At 40.6% G+C, this 26,984-nt stretch overlaps 1 protein-coding gene across 1 annotated transcript; it reads left to right on the top strand.

Annotated features, from left to right (window-relative positions):
* Nucleotides 1-588: 588 nt before the first annotated feature.
* LOC121951358 (MAGUK p55 subfamily member 7-like) lies at nt 589-26,984 on the top strand. The gene is made up of 18 exons (XM_042497648.1): nt 589-613; nt 930-1,048; nt 2,193-2,270; nt 4,879-4,959; nt 9,053-9,187; nt 11,300-11,381; nt 11,538-11,623; nt 12,994-13,068; nt 13,739-13,935; nt 15,061-15,119; nt 15,332-15,343; nt 15,817-15,861; nt 19,770-19,943; nt 23,475-23,555; nt 23,654-23,747; nt 23,884-23,992; nt 24,497-24,640; nt 26,754-26,984. Exons 1-18 carry the CDS (start codon nt 589-591, stop codon nt 26,982-26,984), a joined length of 1,827 nt encoding a protein of 608 aa, XP_042353582.1.

The following is a 26,984-nucleotide window of genomic DNA, read 5'->3' as shown; positions in this document are numbered from 1 at the left end:
ATGTATTTGTTTTTTGTTTTTGTCATTTAAGTTTGTATTAATCTTTGGATTAGTCAAACATCATGCAAGGAAGAAAAAAAAACATAACAATGCAAACATCTAAAAAATACAGATACATAACGGGATAAAAAAAACTGAATAAACCATATATATCAGCACATCATCATTTTGATACATATTAGATACATATATTCTCAACTTTAAATCATGATAATTAAACTAAAATAAAAACTCTTCCTCCCCTTACATGTTATAGGCCTTTATTGTCATCTGTTATATAATTTAAAAAATAAATTATAACTCTGAATATTCTTGATAAAATGCTGACTTATTTAATGATTTATTGACATAGCTGTAGGGACAGTGGAACAGTGTATCACTGTAACGTCGATATAACTTTTACCAGCATTAGGGGGCAGTAATATCTCAGCAGAGGCATCTTTGACATTTCTATTCTCTCTCATCATTTCTCTGAGTTACGCTTCAGTCTCCCTCCTCACTGATAAAAAAAACTAAGGAAATTTGGGTCAAGTATGCAAATATATACATTTATATAAATTCTCTTATTTGTTTCTCAGATTGAGGAGGATGCTGAGCAGAACAGAACACAGAGGTGGGTCCAAAAATTAACAGTTTTTTTATCAATAATCCGACAAGCATAACTGGAATATAAAGCAATAATCCCCAAACAGTGAATCTTTTAAAAGCTCTCCTATGGGACTTTTTTTAAATTTTTTTTTATTTTCCACACCCTCCATTTAACCTTTGACCTCCCTTTTGGGGTTCTTGATCTCCCCACATATCCTTAAAAACAAGCTCTGTGAATTAACAACAGGTGCAAGTGGTGTTGTTATAGATGTATGTGTGCGTGTGTGTGTGTGTGTGCGTGTGTGTGTGTGTGTGTGTGTGTTGCACTCCTCCTCCTGCAGGCGTGTGCAGGCTGCTATCATCAGTGATGTCTGGGACAGAGTCTCATACAGACAGAGAGGAGGACTACAGGTTCCTCCACAGCATGCTGATGGAGAAGAAGCTCCACCTGCTCTTTAAGGTGAACACAGATTTGTACTTTACAGGCATTTGTGCTCATTTACGTCCATTCATTTATCGTTACAGCATCTATTTTCATAACTTCTTGAAGTAGCAAAATACAGAGGTTGATTAAACACTCTGATCTTGACCATTACAAGTAGTAAATGCCCTGCATTCAAAGTGTTATTTTAATAGAAGTACATCAGTATTATCAGCGAAATGTACCTGGATTATCAAAACAGCTAAAGATTGCCTTTGAACATCAGGGGTGTACCGACGGAAATTAGCTCCCCAGCTAACTCGGGTGCATTCACATTTGTTTAAATGTGGATTAATGTACACTGTCCCTGCTTCCATAAAGTACCTCCTCTTACAATGTTTAAACTGGGGACTACAAGCTCTTTAAAAGACAATATAACCTTTTAAAAAACTTTTTATTTTTTATTATAATTTTATTATTTTCCATAATGACAGAAACAGTTTACAAACATAAACCAGTTTAAAATAAAAAATATATATTTTTTTTTTTTACATAATATGACAGTGACAGTTTACAAACACAGACCAGTTTTCAAATAATACTTTAAAAAAAAGAAATGAATGATAATTTTATTATTTTTCCTTATTTAACAATAACAGTTTACAATCATAAAAAAAAGTTTAAAATAATGTACAAAAACCTGATTTTTACAGTGTACGGGGATGAAGAGAGGGTTTGACAGCCACCAGGTGTTTACAGGCGTTATTGTCTATTATTTGGTTATTTATATTTATTTTTTTCCTAGCTTATCTTCCTATTTTTTCTGTAAATACTAATGACAAATTGTAGACATTTGATACTGGATATGTGGTTGTATGCATATGTTTAATTTATCAGAGTACAGTTTCAAATTAATAATGAAGCTGGTTAATTAAAATTCAATAACTTATGAAGAAGGGGTGAGATAATAATAATAATAACAATAACAATAATAATATTAGTAGTAATGTTCAGTTTGCAGAATTTATCAGTCTCTCAGCACTTGTTCCTCAGCATGATTGGTTCTTAATGTTATTAGTAGTAGAATTAGTAGTAGTAGCAGCAGTAGTTGCAGTATTCAGAGTTGCAGTAAGAGCCTTTTTACTGCACAGTAAACCTTCATTGAGATTTCCTGACTTGACAGATCCACGAGCGGCTGAAGCGTTTTGAGAAGCGAAGCCCGATCCCCGTCCAGGAGCACGCAGCAAGCCTGGCCTCAGATGTAAGTGTCTCTCTGCAAACATCTTTTGCAGATAAACACACTGCAGAGGATGACAGTTTGACAGCAGAGAGACCAGGGAGGATTTTCTTTTGTCGTCCAAATTGCTTCCTCTGATGTACTGATGACTCTCCTGTCACACAGAAGCATGCAGGGAGCGTGCAGTCCTTCTTACGTGTGCTGAATTATGAAATGTTACCTAACATGCTGAATTGAAAGGTTGTGTTTTATAGCAGATATCATTTTGTATCCCCATGCCAGGAGTTTGGGTCACCGAGGACAGTGCCGAGCAAAGAGGCTGCTAGAATCATTTTGTGTGTAGTCTAGTAGTCAAGTTTCAGGTTGGAGGAATACAATTAATTTCAGATTTAAGATGAAGTGACAGAGAATGCTCCCACTACGGCTATGACTCAAATCGGCACAACCAGTCTCTATTCCCTTCTGATCATGTGCATCATATTTCATATACCAGTCGTCCTCGTTCGTGTTACAAACCAATCACTCTTATATTTCCATCTCATCCCACTACCTTCAATCAGGTCATATTCTACCTTTATTTCCTGATTTTTCCCCTTGTTTCTTGACAAAGTGTTAAGGCCCAGACACACCGACACAACATCGAAGAGCTAGTGGAGACGGCTGTTGCGTTGCCTCATGTCACCTTTGTCTACGCCAGAGAAGTTCCACATGAACACAACACTCACACACAGATTACAGCCGATGGCCAACGAGCATGTATGTTTCTGCGCCTGCACGAAAGGAATAACTCTCCATACCAGCAGGTGGTGGTCGCCTGTAATTGTCATTCAAGAAGAGACTGACTAGTCAAATAGCACATTATCACACAACCTGATGCTAAAAACAAAGGATATTAACCGTGCGCTGGCCAAAAATCATGCAAACGGTTACAAACAATTTCTGCAAAAGCTCAATATGTAGACATATAAGCCCTTTTTCCACAGAGGTTGCACTACACAGCCGCTATGAAGTCCCTTCTTTATGCCACCTGCATTTTTACACGAAACCAAATGATGGCGCCATCATTCTGCTCCAGTATGTGATTTAAATAGCATGCAGGCATCGTGGAATCAAAAGAGGCATATCATTTAACACAACTCTGTCCCATTGTTCTACAATTGTACATTTTATATATATGAGGGTGAGGTGGCATAACGGCACAACAGTCAGATGAACAGGCAGTGTAAAAAGGACTATAATCTTACTGTATGAAAGAAGTTTGTTTTCATCTCACTCCCTCTTGACTTTAGTCATTTATTTATTTTTCTCATTTCTTTTTCTCTTCTTGTGCACTGAGCTGAACAGCCAGTTAGAATAATTTGATCAACTGAAAGGCTTTGAAGGGCTCCAACGGCTCCAACAGGCTCCAATGGCCTTTGACAGGCTCCAATGGGCTCTGACTGGCTTTGACAAGATTTGACAGGCTTTAACGACTTTGATTTCGACGGCTAACGACGGATAACGACGGCTTTGATGGTCTCTGACGGGCTCCGACTGGCTCTGACGGGTTTTGACGGATTCTGACGGGCTCCAATGGGCTCTGACGGCTTTGTCGAACTTTGATGGGCTCTAAAAGGCTCCACTGTAGATTCGACATGCCGCATCGGCCCAAAAAATGCCAACATGGCCTAACAAGGGCAAATGGTGCTGGACACAAAACTTGGGTGATAGACACTCACGGATGGCCCAACACTGACCAACCTCCGATTGTCGGCTCAGTGCATCAGGGCCCTTAAACAAGGATGTTTTTTTACACTTTTCCCTCACTCTATGCTTCCATCTTTTCTTCTGACCACACTCCTCTTCCATTATCTCGATTCCTCCCCTTTCTCTGTATGTCTTCTTTTCTCCATTTGCTTGCCTTTATCTTCTCTCTATACCCTGCACACTGTAATTCCTGCCATGTTTCCATACTGTCTATCTGCCCGTGTCCTCTCCCCCAAACTCCACTCCATCTCCTTCTCTTCACTCCCTTTGCTTCAGATTCTGTTCGACAGCGACTCTCCGCCTGGCTTAAATCATCAGGACCTACTGGAAGGGCCAAACCATGGGTCTGTTTCCCCTCAGAGAGGCTTCTGTTTGCTCACAGTGGAAACTAATGACCTTCATGCATTGTGTCTCTGGAGTGTGCCTCGACATCTTGAAGCAGTAGAAGTCATTACAGTAATATGCTTGACAAGACGGGCGACTGCACACAGTCACTCGCCGCCTCTCCACTTGCCGCTGACGGTCAAGGCTGCTCTGTTTTAGCTGTCGCCGCAGCTGTCGTGTAGCCTTGAACATTCGGGAGCTTTTTTTTCCGACGGTGGCTAAAAGACACAAAGTAAAACAGCATGAACTAATAGTTAACATTAAGTCCCAGTGAGGTGAACGGGGCCGTATGAAAATGTAGAAATAATGAAAGTACTGATGACGTGTCACTGCAGTCTGAATTTCTTGAACCCTTTTTGTCTCTCTACTTGTTTCTCTGTCTCCCTTGGCCGGCGCAGCATAGACTACTAGAGCAAAGCTCACTCAGGCCATGATAAAAATAAATGTATACCTCTAATTATGAAAAAAAAGACATCCTGCCTCTCTTTTTCTCTGCTTCCAGTTGGCCGAGGAGCTGATATACCAAGGCCGGAGAGATGAAGTCAAAGAACTGGTGGCGCTTTTTTCCAAACCCAACTTTAAGGTGAAGAGTATATTTTTCTTTGATGTTTATGTCCGACTGTAGCTTCACACGTGCTGACCTAAAAGTCCCCCTGCCGAGAGCTTTGTCCAGTTAGATAACATCATATTTACAATGAAATACACCAAAAATAAATAGTTTGAGAACATGAATGAGAGCGGGCTGACATTAGGAGACACCACTGGAGAATGAGAGCGGAGCAGATCAGTCAGCATCAGTAACTCATCCCATGTTTCTCCTGCTGTGTTTTTTTTTAAAATAACGTCGCTGAGACGCTCTGAAAAGCTGCTAAATAGCGATAAAATTCAGCACGTTAGAAGTCCTCTCCTCCCGTCACCCTGGGACCTTAGATCGTCTTGTTCGTTTGTTTTTGCATGTGGAAATGTTGTTTTATTGCATAACATCCGTAACAGTGTCCCCTGCACTACAGTGAAAACACAGATCGACGGAAATTCTTGTCAATGGCGGGGAAAGAGTTAAAAAAAGAAAAAGAAACAATGGGTTAAACCCTGCTGCTGACTGATGACATGCTGTGGACTGATCTAGCAGCAGTAGTTTGACACGCAGCATAACACAGTGTCTGTATTACTGGCGGAGCGAAAACACGGGCAAAACAGGCGAAATCAAAGCAGTTTATGCTCATTATTATTGGTCCTATTTATCGACCAAAAATTTTATTATCTGAATTATCGGTATGACAACAAAAGTCCAATTATCGGGCCAATATTTATCGTCACTGCATCCCCAGTTATGGACATTTCTAATGCAGTTTGAATGGTAAAGTCCACTCAGCCACTATAGATATGTCTACAGTCAAGAAAACTTTCTGTCCAACAAATATGAGGGCATTTTTCGAAAAAAAAAACATAGTTGAAAACATAAAACCCTTTGAAAGGTCTATGTAATGTGTCATATTGAGAGGATATTACACTGGGCACCCTGGGAGTATAGATTGGCTCCCAAAAAAACATATTAACTCCCTGAAAAGCCACAATCTCTCATTTTTCACACTTTGGTTTTTGTACGAATTAAACAAACCAGATTTAATCTTTTGTTACCTTTGGACAGAGCAGGCTAAAGTTTCCTTCTGTTTCCAATCTTTATTCCAGCCTAATCACCAGCTGCTAGCTCCAGCTCCATATCTAACAGACAGACATGAGAGTGACATTCTCATCTTAACTCCTGGCAAGAAAGCAAATAAGTGAATTTCCCAGGATGTCAAACTGTCCCCTTAAGCGGCGTCTTAATCTCTGTAATATTACCGCACACTCACACATAAACATGCCCAAAACTGTGCAAGAGTGCAGTTCTCTTTCACTGAAGCACGTCCTATGATTGCTGATCACGTGCATCATTTGACCCTTTGAAACCTGAGCAAACTGGCTTGATTTCTTTCAATAATGAAGAATGCAATGAGCAACTAAACAAGAAATGACCCAAAAATTAGCAAGAAATAAGTAAAAACTCATAGAAAATTCACTGAAATAGCACAAAAAAAGAGATAAAAAAACAGAAATGAGCTAAAAATAAAATAATTAATTTAGGAATTTAAATAATAAATAAATAAATAAATAAATAAATAAATTAATAAATAAATAATAATAATAATAATAATATAATAATAATAATAATAAAATAATAATAATAATATATTTTTAAACTTTTAACTAATTAAAATAATTATATATAATTTTCTAATGATGTTCCTTCTCTCCTTTTTTGGTCAGTTTTCTGGTCGTCAGCTTTTCCTTAAACTCATTTTTGCATTTTGCAGGGCATCTCATGCCAGCTTGCTGACTGCCTTTTATTTACGTTTCTGAAATAAATCAACCCAATTTGCTCACATTTCAAAGTTTTAAATGTTTCTAAAAGGCCTCTGAACGCAGCACGAGTAAACTGATTTTTATCCAGGTTTCAAGGGTTTAAGAAACAAGAATGCAATTCACTCGGAAGATGTTGTTTTGCTTCCTTCTTCTTCGGTGCCCCGACGGATCATTAACAATAAAAGCAACCCACTCATGACATTTTTCTCAACGTCAGTAACACTACAACTGTAACCTGAGAAGCTAATTTCAATGCGGCCGCGCATCATCTGATGCAAACAACTGAACACGTCAGAAGGCTTATACGGTCACAGAAAGTGACAAATTAATTCAGCTGTAAATTCTATTCAAATTTATTCCACCTAATCATTTTACCCGGGAAGAGGTGCTGACATCTATTAACCACAGTGGAATTGAAGCTAATCGACTCCCTAGTTATGTTTATTAGTGTTCACTCATGTGGAGGCCCAGACTACTCAAATGCATGTTTCCTTATTTCAGATCTGCTGACAGTCATATTTCAGACACACTTGCACACACACACACACACACACTTGCACACACACACACAGACACACACACACAGCGAATGGTTTTCCAGTGAGCCGCAGAAGTCGTGGCTTTTCTTAATGAGACGCCGCAGCCAGCCGAGAGCTAACAGGTTTGTTTAAACAGTCTTAATGACCTGTTTGTTCTTGGCCCCGGCGCAGGAGCTCACACATACTTATGAGAGACTCGGGGTATAATATTCTGTGAATGAATGTTTGTTTTTTAAAAAACCTGTCTCTGAAAGTGGCCAGAGACACATTGCTCACGCGTTGGCTGCTTCTGAGCAGAGCAACTGCTGATGGACAACGTGGATAAGTAGACTAACTGACAGATGGATTGGCTGATTGTTAAAATCAAGTTGATGAGCAGATGTTCTCTCTTATTACAGTAAATCCCCCCTCTTTTTTCTGGAAATTGTACCTTGTGCAGGCTCACAATGGGAGATTTATCCAGAATATTGTTTTTCTGCAAACAAATCTGTTTTTGCACGGCCAAAGGTAACAAAGAATGAACTGGAATGAACTGTCTGCACATTGATAGTGAGTCATATATCAATTTACAGTCCATGCACTGGGAAAGGAGGATTTTTTTTCAAAGGTGTGTGATGTTTGAGCTGTCGAGTTGTTGGTAGTGTGGGGGGTTGCTTTCAGGTGGCCCTCAGGCTGGCAGCACAGTCCAGACTAAATCAAATGTGGCATTTTGGCAAAACGAAAGGTTTACAACCAAGAGGAAAGTGCTGTATTTGGCTCCAGTCGCTGCAGTGAGTGCAGGCAGGCCGGCCAAACTTATTCGAATTTTTGCACAGTCTTATTCAGTCACATTTAATTCATCAACAGGGATTGGTGGCATCTTAAGTATGAGTGCTTACTGTTTTTAACCCCATAATTACATTTAACCACCTGTAGCCTAAACAACAGGCCTTAAAATGTTGGTTTAACCCTTTGAAACGTGGATCGATATACATTCAAATGACTTTCAAATCGGTATGATTTGTATCAGTATGATGATTTCGGTATGAAATCGGTTTGATTTATTTCAAAAATAATGGTTTTACTATGTTTAAAAAAAAAAAAAAAAATTGCAGGAAATTAGAAAGTTAGAAATTATTTTTTTAAAGGGCTCTGTAAAAATACATATATATATACACACACACACTTGCTTATTTATTTATTTTTATTGTTTTACAGAATTGTTATACTATTGATGCACTTTTTCAGGTCATTTTGTTTTTTTTGTTTTTGTCTTGTTTTTGTTTTGTTTTTTGTTTTTGCTTGTTTTGGGTTTTTCCCCCTAATTTTCAAGTAATTTTCTTTTACTTTTTACTGATTTCTTGCTAATTTCTGGGTCATTTTTCCCTAAATTGCCCATTGCCCTCTTCCCATATTTTTGAAAGAAATCAAGCCAATTGCCCAAGATGCAAAGAGTTTAACATGCACTGGTAAAACTGGCGACTCTACTCTTCCATGCAGAATGTGCACCGTTAAATCAACACTTGTGCCGTGATTACACTGGCATCTGCTCACAATGCCAGATTTGACAGCAATTTCACAGCCAACGCCAGTTTCCATTTTGTTTGCTGGCCTTATCCGCTGCCATTTTTCCACACACACTGAGATGCATTAGATACTAGCTCCGGTGCCACATCTGTTCACACTGCCCAGAATTCAAAGTGACATTCCTGACTGCAGATCAGCACCTTCTCTATATTTCTGTTTCCTCCACAGAGTCTGCTGTGTGTCCACGACGCTGTGGCTCAGAGAGACTTTGAGCCGACTCTGCCACCATTACCTGACGATGTGCTGGAGGACGATGAGGATGCGGTCAAAATTGTCAGTCTGGTCAAAACCAAAGACCCACTGGTCAGTAAACAAATGACGATATTTCTATATGGCTCTAAAAACAAGTACAACTGAACTTTTCTGCCTGCCAGCCTGTTTCTTATTTGGCGTACCCAGCCAAAACAAACACAAATGTATGAAAGACAACCATGTGACAGGGCAGCTGTGCTCAGAAATGTGTAATTTGTCCAGTCTCAGTATTTGTCATACAGTACACAGGCGGTTCAAAGCGATAAACATATCCAAGAGACAGCTGAATTTTTCTCTGGTGACTGAATTTATGTCATGTTGTCAAACTGCGTGACTGCTGAAGCCATGAATGCCAAGGTGTAGCAGCGCTACAGCCCTCCAAACACAGACAGCCAGGAATTTACAGTCAATTCTTCCACATCTTTGTTGCCATATATCTGCTGTGACGCACAACATAGTTTCGGCATTGTTGTGTGTGTGTTTGTGAGCGTGTATGCAGATCCCCTGCAAAACTACGTCTCTTAAAAGCCGCACTGAGCATTAAAATGGATTGGGATAATTACTGTTTCTGATGCAAATGTTTCAAGGTCTTTAATCATAGCTCATTTCCTTGATACTACCGGAACAATCTGCCTTATTCTACCTTGTTCCAAGCCATTGTCACTTAGTTCTGGAAATTTCCTGGATCAAGTGAAACTGGACTGAAAGGCAACCAAACTACAAAGAGCGCATACCTCCGCCAGGGCCATAAAATCCTCTAAATTTGTTATTTTAATAATAAAACAAAGTTCAGACTTTTTTTTTAGCTGCACCTGGATCAAGATCCTCGTAAAATACATATTGTGATGGACAGCTGTGGGGTACAAGTGCCAGATTTTTGTCCGACTCAAGTAAATCAGATAGTTCATGGATACTCAACTACCTAGACATTTCTAGGGGATTCTAGGACATTTCTTTAAATTTAGGACATTTCTAGGATTTTAAGACACTCCTTGGATTTTTAGGACATTTCTCGGCTTTTAGGATGCTGGGATTTAAGGTCATTTCTAGAATTATAGGATGTTTCTAGGGATTTTAATAATGATTTAAGAGCGTTTTGTACGATTTCAAAATATTTCTAAGATTTTAGGATGTTTCTACAATTTCAGGACGTTTCTTGGATTTTTAGGATATTAGAGATTACCTTCTGTATCTTTGTCAGGGGGATCCTCCACCGGCACTTTTTTTGATAAACAAGCTCTCTTCTGATGCTGTTTTATGCTCTCTGGCACTTTTTGTTTACTAAAAGTGCAAAAACAATCCTCTGTGTGAATCACTTTACTTTTACTGTTAATTAGGTGGGCCATCCGGGCACCCTATCAGGGGCCAGATTCGGCCCGCGGGCCATAAGTAAAGTATTACTGCAGTGATTCATTAGAAAACAGCAGGCATGTTTTTAAAAAATCCCCTTACACACGATGTTAAAATTCCTTTAAGAAAATTCCTGGATCCACTTCGAAAAGCATTGTATTAGCCTGTGGCCTTTCTTTCCACCACATTTCACTGGAATCTATTAACAAGTTTTTCAAATAAATTCAAGCACCAAAAACATAACCCCCATGGTGGAGAGGATCTTTTTAAAGAAAAATGTGATTTTAAGGGGTAAATATGAGAATAATTTACTTAATGATGAACATTTTTGCAGCGTTCGTGTGTTTGAGCTTTGAGAGTGGAATGTGCTTCGGACCAATAATAGAGACCATACTTTTGTATTGATCCCAAAACTAGATTGAAAGGGGACTGACCTTTTTTTGACATGGTCCCTTTGATCGATCCAGCATGTTCCCGTTTTCCAGACAACAGGGTTACACCCGAGCGTGAGCTGATTGTAGTCCGCTACATAAGATGCTCTTTCCATTGCGATTTGCTCCACATCAATAACATCTGTTGAAAATAATGCTGATTTGGATAACCTTTTCCAGCGCTTTGTGTGTTACATGAAGGCAGCCGGCTAAATGGTCCCGTCTTGATACAAATAACCTTCACTGGAATGACTCTGAATAAGAAGCTTGTCTGGGCTCTAATAAAACCAACATGTTATTTTCACTGTCCATCGCCTGACCTCTCTGCCTCTGTGCGTGTGCTCGTCTGTCATCCTTTCATTCACTAATCACCGTCCTCAAGGGGGCAACAATTAAGAGGGATAAATCAACCGGGGCCATTGTTGTGGCGAGGATCATGAGAGGAGGTGCGGCCGATAAAAGCGGTAAGCTCTTTATTTATTACACTTTTACCACTCTACACTTTTTTTGGGCCTTTATCTTTAGGCTGTAGTAAGATTAAGATGACGTATAGTAAATGTACATGTTACAGAGAAGAGCATGTGGTACAAATTTCCGTTTGTATTTCCAAAACTTTGAAGGCCTGATCCATGAAGGAGATGAGCTCAAGGAGGTGAACGGAGTCTCACTGGAGCACAGGAAGCCAAAGGAAATCCTTCCTCTCCTGGTTAGTCTCCTCATTGGATGTTTTTGTTTCCTTCTTTCTTTGTGTCTTCGTTGGTTGCATTGGTTAGGTTTACCATAAGAGGCTGACGTTTGTTGAAGTTGGGGGTTTTTTCGGTGCCCATGTTAAGAAGAGAGCAGCCACACTGCTGGCGTGAACAGCGCTGGTCAGGTGCATCTCAGCTGCGGCACATCTAGAAAAACGGATTCTCGCCAATTTTTTCAGCATGACACGCACGGTTGTCAGCATAAATAGACCGTAAAATTGTGTTTTGATAATTATGCTGACCATTATATCACCTTTTACAGCAGTTTCATTGTTTTTATCTGTCACAGACATGAGGAAACACAAATATATCTGTTTTACTCAGCCTTTCCTGTTTCAGTTTCAAAATAAAAGCGATCTGATATTGTTTCATTGTCATTGTCAACAGAATAGTTGTTGACAGAAAGCCTTTTATTGTGAAACATTTGCAGGACTGTTGATGATGCAGCAGCTCACACAGCTTCATAAATTAGTGGAATATGTGCTTGTAATTGTGGAAATACAGCACTCATAGCAGCAGCAGTTCTGCAACAAAACTGCAACAAGCTGCCAGTGTGAACACCACGAGCACGCAAGCATGCGTCCTTCGCTATCCTAGTAAATGTAAATCTGAAAATTGTTTGGCACTATTTCCTGTTGCTCACATTTGGTGCACTAGTGTGTATGTGCATGAGCAGGATGATGTGGTTTGGTATCCCAGAATCATAAAGCGGAGGTCCACAAGTGGCGTAAGAGTGTCGCGCTGTCACCTAGGCATAAAAATTACATGCATGTAATTTTGCAATGAAGTTGCTACAATAAATGCTGGCACTGCACGTTTCTGCAAACCAAAGATACATTAAACACTACATTATCATGTTGTGGATACGTTGAAATTTCAGGTTTCTGTGCATTTGGTACGGTTAAGGCACAAAAACGCTTGGTTATTGTTCGGAACAGATCATGTTTTGGCTTAAAATGCCCACTTTTTATAACTATCCCTGGTGGAAATTTTTGACTTGTTGACTAAAAAGCAACTGGAAACGCATTGATGACTCTTGCCGAGGTGTTACGTCATCCACCATCCCGTCGTCACCTCAAATACTACATCACTTCATAAATGTTGAAATCATGTGTATGAGACGTGTAACTGTATCTGTGGTTTACAGAAACAAAAATGGCAACATTTTCTTCTTTCTCTGGGCTGTTTTTGGCGAGTAAGCTAGCTGTTTCCTACGGCTTCCAGTCTTCACATCAAGTTTAGCTAATCTGCTGCTGGGTGCAGCCTCATATCATCTCATGTTACTTTACTAAAATATCTATATGCTCTTGTAACTGCCCTCGCACAGGCTCGTTCTCAGGGTGAGGTTACGTTCAAAATCATTCCTGCCTCCTCCAAGGAAGAAATGTCATCGGCTAAGAAGGTACAGTAAATATTAACTACATGTTTTCTCGTGCTGTGTGTTTAATCGTTAGCATGCACTCTGGCTGCACGGGGGGAAGCTGCCCAGCTGGTTTCAGTCAAAGGAGATGAAATCAGTGGTATCTTATGTGTTTGGTTATATTTTGTGTTTCTGCCACGGCGCTGTCACTGCTGCAGTGCCCTGTCAAGAAGTGAATTCACATCAGACAGTCGAGGATTAGACACTCACCAACTTCATCGCAATTCACAGCTTTGTGTAATTTAAGCACTTGATTTATCATTGTGTGCACATCACGCGTGTTGAGCCGCATCAAATCGATTTGACAATGAATCTTTACTCCTTACGTGGAAAAATTTAAGTCCCTAAATCGTCTTTGTTTGGGAAGGAGGCCACTATCAGCACATACATGAAGTGGAAGTCCAAGCTGGAAACTGTTAAAGCAGGGAGCATTTGCAATGGATTAAGACAAATTATTTTCTATGATCACGGTCATTTCTCAAAAATGACACCAACATATGTGAAAGAGCAAAAGACAAAGATGTTGTGTCCATTGCTAGGATACAGGAGTTCACAAAGCTGCAGTAGGAAAAGAGAAGGATGAATAAATTGATTACATTAGAACGTGTATTTTCCTTTGACACCTGTCTGAATCGTTTTTCTCTTTCCTCAGCTGTTCATGCGGGCTCTTTTTGACTACAATCCTAACGAGGATCCCACCGTCCCGTGCAAGGATGCAGCCATAGCCTTTAAAAGAGGCGACGTCCTCCAGATTGTCAGCATGGAGGATGATACCTGGTGGCAGGCGTGTCACATCGGGGACAGAAACGCTCGGGCGGGGCTCATCCCCTCTCAGCAGCTCCATGAGAGGTCTGCATTTTAGGCTTTTTAGACAATAGCAAAATATTTACTTGAACACTACGCTTACATGCACACTAATATTGCACTCTGCACTTCTGAATTTGCCTCATGCCAGATTAGCTTTCAACTCGTTACACGCCATTTCCATCTTTGTCTGACATTGCATCCACTCTGACTGATCCACTTGAATCTAAAGTAATTTGAAGTCACACCAGGCAAGTTTCCATTAACTTTCAAATTGCGCAAATTGAAATTGCGAATATAAAATAAATGGAAGCATGTCAATTTCGAAAAACTCTCATGGCAAAAAAGTTTTTATGCTTGCATGAGGTCATATTTTAGGTGATTTGAAAAAGCCATATTTCACAAAACTGCAATGGAAACACTTTTTTTCGCCTCAGGAGGTTTTTACTGAAAGCCAAATTATCCACAGAGGTCTGCTCCTCTCCCAAACAAACGGACACGGTGATTTGATCTTTTGAAACCTGGATCGACATAAATTTTCTTGTGCTGCATTTAGACGTCTTTCACAAGTACTTAAACCTTTTAATCCAAAGCAAATTGGCTTGATTTCTTTCAAATGCATAAGAATAAAAGGCAAAGAGCAACTTGCTCCGAGAATTGCAAAAAATAAATAGATTAGGATTTTTTTTCAAAGCTATGGAAGAATGTCCAGAGAACTACATATTTAGAAATAAATTAATTATATATTTTAACATATTTTTTTACAGAATTATTAGGATTTTTAAGCAGTTTTTTTCTCAGTAGATTTCCTTAATTTTTTAATTGATTTTTTTACTTCAACATTATTTTTTGTTGTTGTTGTTTGGTTGGTTTTAGGGTTTTTCTTGGTTTAGGGTTTTCTGTTCATTTTCAGGTAATTTTCTTGATTTACTGTAGAAACATGCCATTGCACCACATCGATCTCCATAGACAGGGACCCGCTCCCGATGTAGATATACACCGCTCATTCTATGGTAACAAAAACAGTACATTTTTCAGGTGTTTATACACTACAGAAAACCTAATTATTATATTCTACCTCTGCCAAGATATCCCCCTAAATCCTACACACTGGACCTTTAATATCTGCAAGACATTTTGATTAAATCCTGCCTTGTTTTATTCCTGCAGGAGAGTTGCACTACAGCGACCTAAAGCCCTGTTCAAGCCCCGACGAGTCAAACCACCAGGTGACGAGCCAACATTTGCTCATAAAATCACAACACCTGAAAGAGATAAAAATCCTTTTAACACTTTCCAATAAACACATTAGAGGTCCTTTACACTAAGCTTAGAGGTGACAGGTCATGTCTGAAGATCACAGTCAAGGTGGAGGTCACAGGTGAGCTCTGCTGCCCTCCTGTTGTACTCACGGCTTTTGTTTTCTCCACATGCTGCACAGATGAGGGGGAAGGTACTGTCTCTTTGAATTTCCTTCTCAAAACTTACCTTGAGCATAATTTACATGATAGAATACATATGTATATTTAAGATTTTGGTTTGGGGCTTTTGAAGATTTAAAGACGTGCATTATCCAAAAATAACAGTCTTGTAATGCTGCCCGCGCTGTGTTTCCAGAGCAGAGAGGATTCTGTTAAATGTTCCTCGGAGCAGGTTTACAGAATCTGGCCTTCTGCAGAGTGCAAGATTTTCACTAACAATCAGTTTGTACTAGTAAGGTAGTCATTAATATTACTAAAGTGTGGATATCAGTTCTAAATAAAACTATTATTAGAATTTCCGAAGCAAAATATTAGGACATTTGGGTCAGAACATATGCTAATACTTTTCAGTCTGAAATTTCAGAGCAACGCACATGTCATCCCCTTGTGGTTTGTGTCCACGATTTCCTCACTCTTTCCTCTTCTGTCTTCCCGTTTTTTCCAGTCATGGAGGATGTCGACTACGGAGCTATAACAGGGATCCACATCGGTGAGATGTTTGACTTTTTCCACTAAAATCCCACTGATACTGGAAAAGGGGCCGCTATGATACAAGACAACACAACTCAGGGCGATTGGACGTGACAGCTCACAACAACACGCACATATTGAATAGAATACTGAACTAAGCAATAAAAACAGAGAGAGAAAAACCAGCAACAAAAGAAAAATCCTGCTTATATTTACAGTACAAACCCGTTCGTATGATGATGTCGTTTTGTGGTTTGGGGATTTGGGGGAGAGGACTAGAGCAGCAAATGTGGTTTTAGCCTTCCCATTTATCCCATTTGTCTTGATCTCATGGATTGGATATGATGTGTGTGTTTGCGTGTGTGCATATGAGCGCTGCAGGATGTTCATATGGGGGCGTGCACTTATGGCTGATTGTAAAAAGGCTTCCTATGTCCGTACGAGGGAAGGTAATTACAGATGTTGCATTATATCAGTTCCAAAAGTCATGTGCGTTTAATAATATGCATTTCATCTTATCTCAGGCCAGCTTCCACCTGATGACGTGCCTCAGACTCTGCGTTTCCTCTTTGTCTGGCATGTAAAGCTTTATCGATGCTGCACGACCAAATGAGTGCATGCAGAGTAATCAGAGGAAAGAGTGAGTGAAAGAGAAATGACATAGTGGAGGACTGTGTGTGGATGCACGAGGAAAGGCAGATTAAAGAGGGAAAAAACAGGCTTTTAGCTTGTACTCACTTCTCCCTCAGTGAATGTGGGTTTTTTTTAGATTGCTCATGGTTTTTACAGTTTGACATTTTGAGAAATATGCTTTTTGGTTTTCTTGTAAAAAAAAAGCAGACTGATACCACTCTCATCTCTGTCTGTTAAATATTAAGTTGAATGTCCAGTGTGTCAGATTCAGGGAGATTTATTGGCAGAAATGATATATGCTATGACTAAAATGTATAGTCACCTGAAACTTAAAATCGTTGTGTTTTCGTTATCTTAGAATGAGCAGTTTATATCTTCAGGGCGGGTCCTCGTCCACAGAGTCTAAGGACACGTTTAAACAAGAACGGCCGTTCTAAAAACAGAAAAGTTATCCTCGTGTACGTGGATCTCCAAAAACAAACAAAAACACTGTAGTATGCATGCCAGGCCAGTAGTTAGCAGTGTAACTTTGTATTGACACACCACAGAAAAACACCATGCACACGCAAAAGTGTGGCCGTGACATGACCGCTCTCACGAGATCTGCACACGTTTTGGCTTCACTTTTGGAGAGATGTCATTTCATCTATCTTTATATTTAGTCTAAAGGTAAGACTGAAGTATTCAGTACCACATAAGTGTCAGAAACTAGACCGGCCAGTAGTCTTTTTTTTAGTTTTATTCGGATGCCACCTGTCACATTCAAACTCTCAGCAGTATGTATGAGGGCTGCAGACACTAGCAGTATTTCAGCAAAACAAACATTTTTTGCTGATTTTCTCTTTGTTGCAGTAGTGTTCATTTCCCTATGTCATCATAAATCAGCCTATGGAGAGTCATATTTGTGTAAAATCATGTAATATTATTTTACCAGTCAGCTGAGATGATTTTCGGCTTCTGACGTCACATCTGCCATTTCCAGATACTTCAGCTTTTCAACAAAAGCATCTCAGTTGTCCATGAGACTCTGTGAGACAGGGAGGACACACGAGGTTACAACTTACGCCTCAAATTCAAATCAGCTTTATTGGCATGAATGTTTACGTTACATTGTTGCTAAAGCAAAATAACAGATTATTAAACAATTACATTTTGCACAAGAAAGTTATATAGATTATTTCAAGATAAGAAATACATTTTAGACATACACTATAAACATGTTTTCTTAATCACGTAGTAACATTTAACATGATCTTTCATAGATAACATTGGCAGTTATGTGCACTCTTCATATTGTCGTTTTCTTGTTAGCTGTGTGGCAGATCACTGCAGCTTACAGCATTTTAGTAAAAACAGAGTCCAGCCTGCAGGTGCATTTTGTATTAAAGACAGTGGTGTACCACTGTGAAACTGCAGGGGCGCCAAATTGCAAAAATGCCATTTTTTACATAATGTTGCCTTTAGGCTCATATCCGATGATCTTGACATGAAGGGCCCAGGCCCAGTTCATGACATGCATTGCATGTATTCACTCTGCTCTCAGTCTTATCTCTGCTCTCACTCTTATTTCATGCTGTCAAGTGAAGCAGAAATAGCTTGTCGCATTTCCAGAACTCTACTAAGGTTTTACAGCTGAGAGCATTTTCAGTAACACATGATGAATTTCACTGCCAGAATTACTTAAGATTGACAATGACGATATGTTTTCCTCTAGACCTTATTTCATTCTAGGAAATAAGATTTCTCCTTTGCTGTATAACGTAGTTTTCGTACGGTACTGTGTGTGCTACCCTTTGAGATTTCCGAGTGAAATCATCAGTTTAAATCCCATGTAAACAAAAGTTTGAAATCTGGACTCACTGAGCCATGTTTCTCAGAATGAAGCCCAGAGAGGAAATGGACAGATATGCTTACAAAGTGAAATTACAGCTGACGTCAAAGAGAGCCTGGCAGCATCACTTAGCAGCCGTTAACATCATGAAAGAGAGCGAGCCTGCCAAGCCGGGCCAGACCGCAGTCGCATGGCAGACGCTGGCTGTCAGACGGCCTACAAGCGACGCGTGACAGACGGAGTTGTCGTCTGCTGACTGAGATTTGTGCCGCTCAGGATGGCGCTCGACAGCAGAGTCTGGGTGGCGGTGCTGATGGTTTCTTCTGATGGTCGGGAATTATTCTGCCTCAAATTTTTACTGCAGCTCTCCCTTCTGTCATGATTTTTGTTGTCAGCTGGTGTCTCTGATCCTTTTTTACGTTGTTAAAGAGTTTTAGTTTTCGTGCTTTTAATAAGTTATGTCCAAGTGATCCACAAAGTGATGCATTGTTGGTGATTCATAGAAGTATTTTGAATAAATTAAGCCATACACACCTGTGGAGCTTATTAATGTGTGAAGGCCTGCTTTTAGCATTATTACTTCAAGATAAAAATGTTTCTCTCGTCTGCACGTCAAGCTCGATTTGAATTTATCCTTAGGGACTGCTTGGTGCACTTGACACACTTTTTATTCTTCACTTTTCGATCATTTTGGCTGTGTTCATGCATACGGCATACATTTTGGCAAGATTGTGTATTTTTGTTTAGTCTTGGAATTTGCAGCTCAGCTCCTCCAATCAGTCTAAAATACAGTGTGGAAACTAAACTGTTACATTCATACTGTTAACTGAAAAAAAATGCTCCACTGAAACCAATTTAAACTGACATTTTTGATCCCACAGCCGTCAAAGCATAAAAACATGACTTGTATTATTTCTGCGTGTCATTGTGGGCTTTTGCTGTGGAATTTTTAATTTCTATTATTAATTATGTCATTTTTTACCATATTTGGCATGTGGAGAAAATACATGCTATTTCCACTAGGTGAACGGTCACAATCAATTTTGCTGCTTACTTAGTAATTAAATTAAAAATTTTAAAAATTTAAAAAATGCTTAGATACTAAATAAAAAGTAACTCTAAGAATAGGAACAGGTAGTTGCTTTCCCCCTCAGTCTTCCTTTTCTTCCTAAACCTCTTCTGTTTATATTAAACTTGTTATTAATAGGTATTTGTCAGGAGGCCAAAAATATAACCCTGAATGAATGCTAAAGTTGTTCGGCGTCTGATGGATGTGTAAATTGGTAAGGGGGCTGCCTAACACATTCATCAAATCAACTTTATAAGCCGATAATAAGCCAGATGTAACCGCGTTCAAGTGGCCAAAAAAAAATCATTGATTGCAGGATTTAGGCCTGTCACAATGAGACTGTCTTTCCAGTAACACACCTGGCAGGACTAAGGTCCATGTCTCTCGTTTCCAGCTGGTTTAAGACGGAGTTTCCGACTTGGCAGAAAGAGCAGTTTGGCCAGAGAGGCGGCTCGGTGCAGGAGGTGGAGCACGGGGGTGCACCACTCTGTTCGTCCCCCTACCTACATGGAGGTGATCCCCTACTACCGAGACCCCAAAGACACACACCGCCTGGTCGTTCTGGTCGGTGAGTATGAGCTACACATCCTGACAGAAACCGGCGAGTTCAAATCTTGAGTTTGTTTTGAATGCACAGTGGAAAAGCTCATAAAATTGATGTCATGCTGTGAATTAGCACGTGAGCAACAGGTCGTGATAGAAATAATAATAATAATATTGCTATATTCAAAGCTTACATGGTAATACAATAACATCCTCGTCCCAACTCGTCACATATCGCCTCCAGGTCAGTGTCGTTCACGTCTGTAATGTGCTAGGTACCCTCCTGCGTCTGTTGTTGATGTTCCACAATGGTGTGTCAGTTTACGGCTGTTAAATGGACCATGTTTTTTAAAATTACACAAGAAATACACAATTTCTGCTTTTTTAGAGGCATAGTATTTCTCAAAATTAACTTAAAACGTTGTTCAAACACACCATACTTAGATTTATTTCCTTGTGCAACAAAAGCATGTGGTTAGGTTTAGGACTAGAATTACCGCCTTGCAGATGTTTGCCTCCACGCACCGCTCAAGTTACACTTACAGTTTACATCCATGTCTTTGAAAACATGGACACTTCACACACACGTCTTCCCCCGGCAGCACAGATCTCCACAGTCAGCACAGTTTCAGAATACTGTCACCAATTCAGTATCTGACCAGATGTCTCCCCCTTCTGCTGCTGAGTTAACAATGACACAGATACAAGGTCACAGTGACCTTTGACCTTTGACCACCAAGTTCTCATCAGTTCATTCTTGAGTCCACGTGAACAATTGTGTCAAATTTGAAAAAAATTGATGGTGTTCTTGAGAAATAACAAACATTCCCAAGAATGAGGTCACAGTGATCCTAAACTTTGACCCTTGACCTCTAATATCTAATCACTTCATCACTGAGTCCAAATGGACATTTGTGTAAAATCTGAAGAAATTCCTTGAAGGCATTCCTAAAATATGATGTTAACAAGAATGGGACTGACGACCAGACGGATGTCCGTCCCATATGCGCATACGTACAAATGGATGGACAGACAAGCTGAAAACACAATGCCTCCGGCCTCGGCCATCGTCAGCACGAAGGCATTAATGCAAAACAGCACTGTTAGGCTCAAAATTCGTGCAGAAAGCGAACAGCCGGCTCCCAGGTGAAAGTTCGGGGTTTGTTGGACTCAATCCTACAGCCTCCTGCAGACTGTGAGATTTTAGCAATCTTACAAGTTTAGTGCAGCTACACTGTGACATAAACTTTGGTAAACTTGAGTAAGACATCAAGTTTGACGTATGCAGACTGTATGATGACATCATATACTGAATCACAGGTTACGCACATCCATCGACGTCAATACACAAGACCAAAACTCTGACGTGTGCATCATCTTTCTACGCCGCTATAGTGGTGAGAGAAAAATGTAAACAAACAAATCATCAGCATTTATGTGTGTTGAAAAAAGTCTGAAGAGGAGGAGGAGGATGTGGACGCGGTCATGGCTGGGGAAAAGGCAATTTCACACGCCAGTTTTACCACGAACAGCGGTCACACAGAGAGATGCTCATCCCAAATTGCAGACATTGTCAGATTTTTATCCCAGACGGTCTTTGATCACACAACCGTGACAACGGCCATCCTTGAATTCCTCTAGTTCTGCGACGTAGGACCACCGATTTAGAGCCAAAGATAACACCACGTTACTGTCACGATGGTCATCTTTCGTCTGAGACAGCCCAAAGTCTCACAGTGTATACTGAGCTTAAGGCCCCCCACTGGGATTTTCCATCTCGTATATATAACGCCATTACTAGCAGCGTTTCTAACTGATGCTGACCGGTGGCGTATTATATCGCCACGACAAGTGCCGTCAGGACACATTATAAACCGGCAGCATTTCATACCACTGCAACAGATGTCATAAGGATGACTGGCGAGGTATCGTACTGCCGCGAAAGGTGGCTTTTGGTGTTGTTTTCTAACACCAAAGTCACAGACCAAGTGGCGATATTTGACGACTTGGGAACGAGAAAGGGCTGGGTAATATGTACAGTACTGTGAGTTCTGTTTTATATCAACCCATAGACTTTTTTCATGCATGCAAAAAATGAAAAACAACATGATCCCATTCACTTAAAGGACAGTATTGAGGCTGTTGTTGATCAAGAGAAAAAGTAATGCACTGATGAAGATTTATGTCCCTACTCTTGAGCGCAAGAACAATCTTTTCCCATCAGACCCACGTAAACACTGTCAGAGAACTCCAAGTCAGAATATATTGTGTTCTCTTAAGTTACCAAGTGGCCCACCCCAGATTCACTACGTCTGCCAATCCTGCAGGCCTGCTCTATGTATTTTTGAGCTATATCTCTCCCCGGGGAATTTACATAGAGCCCTGCTGAAGGTCTTTTTAATGTCATATTATGATATGACTGCAGGTCATCTGTGAGCGAGGGAAATCAAAGAAAGACGGGAAGAGACGCGAGAAGAGAGGAGAGAAACACATCGAGCTGAAAAGGTGCAAAAACAAAGCCAGATAGAGAGGAGATAAATGATAGGTGAATGGAGGGAAGGGGATGAGCGGATTGCGAATAAGATCCCTCACAATGTCAGCCAAGTGCTCCATCATCAAACTGGAACAGTTAAGACAGCTTGGATTTAGATTTAGACCTCTTTAATTGAGTTGGAGCTTACCCCGACTCTGGATTACGTTTTACTGTCTGCTCTGAAGGCTCTTCATTGACCGGAGGTCATCATTAAGAATATATATCTTATTGGCAATGGGAGTTATAGACAGGAAAACCGAAACCTGGAGCACTAAAACAGGACCAGCTGGATACTGTTTGACCAGGTTGGAAATATATCCGTTTTTGTTTGCATTGCATACGCACGTCGAATGAAACAATAGACCGTTATGCCCCGGGAAGGTTGGTTGAAAGCGACTGCCAGCCACTTTAAGCTGCGCAGATCGTGTGACTCTCGAAAAAAATGAGGGTCAGGAGAAAGTATCCGCGGAGCCCGATGATGCTCCTCTGCAGTGCCGCGGAGCAGCTGTGAAAGACATCAGCAGTGTAAGAGCAGAGAGTCTATAAACTTGATATTTTGTAATGTATCAAGCTCATGCAACGCTGTGATGGAAAAGGCAGGTATGTCAGGAATCCCACTTTCAGACATTAGAGTCTGATGCAATCTGGGGCTGCAGAAACCTGCCGCAGAAGAAAATCCCAGATGCCACAGTATGTGTGTGCACGCCTCATCCTGTGCATCCTACACTATAATGACACTGATACTGTGCGGCTGTGCAGATGTCACGTTTAAATGTGATGCTATGGATTTTCCAGAGCGCACAGGAGCATTTAACGTTCAAACTTTTCAGACTGAAATCAGAATGAAATCAGAGCTCTGTCTGTCTGACTCCACTTCTCCCTCCCTGATGATAAAGACAGATGTGTCACCAGATCACTGAGCCTATTTGATGTCGGACTTGTCGTGAGGAAAACATTAGTACGCATTGATATTGGGAATGAATATCCACATACAGAACGCGCTGTTTTGATCTTTGTCTCAAGGGCCCGGCGGCGTTGGCGTCAACGAACTGAAGAGGAGGCTCCTGATCTCCGACCCTGACCGCTATGGCGTCACCGTACCGCGTAAGACAGACATCCAAGAGCGTCGCCTTCGCCTCCCGCGCACACACTGGTTTCTCGTCTTTTTGCAGCTGTCCTCAAATCCTGTCCTGTTCTTTCAGACACCACACGTGAAAAGAGAAGGCAGGAGAACGAGGGGGTGGATTACCATTTTGTGTCCATTCACATGTTTGAAGAGGACATTCTCAATCATAGGTACATAAGCAGGTGACGCTTTTGAGGTTTCTGTTCCCACGGTGGTAAAAAATAGTCCCACTGCCTCTCCTTTTTCCATGACAGCTTCTGCTGCTGTCTCACTGTATTCTCTGTCCCCATTTCTCTGTGTCTCCAGGTTTGTAGAATATGGGAGATACAGAGGACACTACTATGGGACAAGTCTAGACTCTGTGCACAGAGTGATGGCTGAGGGCAAGGTGTGCATCCTGGACGTGCACCCTAGTGTGAGTATGAAAGTGAAAATATTTGACTGAATTGCAAATAATAAAATATTATGCATGCAGGACATGTTTGGGGAAATGTCTCTGAGAGCCGCTATTGGCCTACAAGCCACACTTTCTGCAACAACGACGTAGAGCCTGTGTACAACCAGAAATCAGCCTTGATATGAGGAATTCTTTGCTGCTAATTTATTGGGATGTCTTGGCAGACGTAAGGTCTCAAATAAGTCCTTGCTAACATGTAGGCGCAGGGAGTCCATGTGTATCAGAAGAAGCACATAGCACAAAGCAAATTAAAAGAATGAATATTTTTTTCTTGCAGGTTGTCAATCTACTACACATTATTACCTGTGTATCACACATGCACAAAACTAGCATTTTCATTTGCAACATTTAAAATTATTCAAGATTTGGGTCAATCCTCTGAAATCTCATTGTATTCTTTTCATATTATTGTGCCATATATACTTATGCCTTCATCTGACCTCCCCCATTTTTTCACACCAGAAAATAAAGCATGTGTACACGTCTGAATTCAAACCGTACGTGGTGTTCGTGAAGCCCCCGCGCATCGAGGAGCTGCGCCTCACCAGGCGGAGAGCGAAATTCATCAGCAAGAAAGACGACAAGAACCCAGTCAGGGTCTTTTCAGTAAGAGAAACTCCAGCACACAAAACACACGCTGCCAGGTTCACGTGTGAGGGCGGGTGCTTGTTGCATGTCGTGTAACACGCAGGGCGGTGTGGGGTCAAACACTCTGGCCTTCATGCAGCCACCTGAACCTCGTCACTCAGGCGCACGCCTCGCCTTACACATGGTTGACCCCGCGGTTTGCATTTAAGAGACGTTTAAGAGACAGCAGGAGTTACAGGGCAGCTTGGTGGGTGGCTGCTGGTTCCATTACTAATGTACAGGCGAGTACAGTTTGTCCAGGAGGTGTTACATCTCCTGCAGTGCTCATTTTGGTAACGATCTGAGATTTAGTCTCAGTCTAATTAGTTTTAAGGCATATTTTAGTCATTTTTATCCTTTAGCTCCTTTCACAACGATACAGATACAGGTCGTCCTCTAACAAAGGCGTTTTTGGGGCATTTCTGTCCGTCTGTAGCTTCACCATCTCGTCACGCCGTGAAAATTAGGGGACAACCCATATTGTTTTTTCGGGGCTAATACCAACACTGATTATTAGTAGTTAATGAGGCAGGTAAGTGATATATGGAGCCGATATGCATTTACAATCAAAATGAAAATCTTTCTGTCAATATTTAGAATTTGTAATATAACAAACTCCAACACAAAACTTTGTTGACATGCCCTGAGCAAATATTTAATAAAAACTGAAACTTTCTACATCAAATACAGCAAGTTCCCCACAACTGTTTTTATAAAGAAAATGAATAAATAAAAACAGCTCTCAGAGGTTTTACAAAGTAAAAGTTGCTGACACTTGCTGACACTTTTTAATTAATAAATTTTATCTGCAATAATTAAAATAAAATTCCAATGCAGATAATCGGCAAAAGCTATAATATCGGCTCCAATAATCTGCCAGGCCAATAATCTGTTGACCCCTAGTGAAAAATATTTTAAGGATAAACTAATAAAACTAATGATATAATCTTTACAAATATGTAATTTCTCACCATTTCACGTCAACTTCATAACATAATATTTACTTCTTTAACCTTTATGAATCAAATTATCTTTACATGTATTTATTAATATGCATTCAACATTCCAGTAACCATGGCGATGAATGTTCGAAGCATTAGCAGCTTTGTTTGTATTGCAGCCACCGCACAAGCCGTCATTATTTCCAATCAAGAATGGAAAGGCGAGCTCCTTATTCATGGGAGCGGCCACGTATGAGGGATTTCTGGGAGCTGATAGTCCACGATTTCACAGAGGAATTGTGGACTCAAAACTTCCGGATGATCCTCTCAACTTTTGAAGAGTTATTTGATGCAATAACAGCTCCTGTAGCTCCTGCTGCATCATGATGGAGCCGATTCCTACTGACAAGCACATAGACACAGCAACATGCCAAAAAAGTTTTTCCATTGCAGTTTTGCGATATAATGGCTTTTTTGAATCGCAAATGTTACTTTTCACTGAAAAAATAAATGATTTATTTAAACTTAAAAAAAAAGTTAGTGTCCGTTAGTGTTTCTATAATTTTATATCCTCAATTTCAATTCAACCCGCCTACTGAACCTGTGCTCATGTGCTGGATTGAAAGAATGACTCAGCTCTCAGAACAAGATGCTGGCTCACTTTTATAATCCCCATCTGGCTTCTCCTCCACTGTTTGACCCCGGCTGCCCGAGCTGCCCTTATTAAACCCTCGAGGTCACACACCTGCGCTGCAGCGCGTCTAGAGTCCGCCCGCTGCCAGGCAGCGCAGCCTTTAGAGGGTTTTAGGCCGACATGACCGCAGCGGCTGTGAAAAGGCCTCTCATCCTTCACTCTCGGCATGTAACGACGGCTCGGTCTACAGCTGAACGGTCTCATGATCCGTCCCATGTCCTGTTACGTTACAGTATGTGCAGATTATTGTGAAACATCGCCACATGGTCAAGCTTTAGCTGTTCTGTTTCTATCAGCAGTATTTGTCAGATTAACAATGAAATCATCATTAATCTTCGCTTTTTTAGCGCTCCTTTTCTGTGCAAATTCTTTTCGTCTTTTGCTCGGTTGTTAATCAAAGGACACACAAATCAAACTATACAAAAAACGCTGAATTATTGTTGCTCTCGTGTCACAGGAGGAGGACTTTGAGGACATGATTAACTCGGCTGAGAACATGGAGAACCAGTGTGGTCACCTGTTTGACAAGGTGATCGTCAACGGAGATATCGCCGTGGCGTTCAGAGAGCTGAAGGCCGACCTAGAGAAGATGGAGGAGGCAGACGTCCAGTGGGTCCCGGCAGAGTGGGTTTGCTCTTCACCAACAAAAGCCAGAAGAAGCTGTGGTCATTTGGACAGCTGGATTTGA

This window comes from Plectropomus leopardus, chromosome 12 (assembly GCF_008729295.1).
Source record: "Plectropomus leopardus isolate mb chromosome 12, YSFRI_Pleo_2.0, whole genome shotgun sequence".
In the NCBI taxonomy this organism is placed as follows: domain Eukaryota; kingdom Metazoa; phylum Chordata; class Actinopteri; order Perciformes; family Serranidae; genus Plectropomus; species Plectropomus leopardus.
The sequence above is the reverse complement of the archived record's forward strand: the minus strand, read 5'-3'. Positions and strand labels throughout refer to the sequence as shown.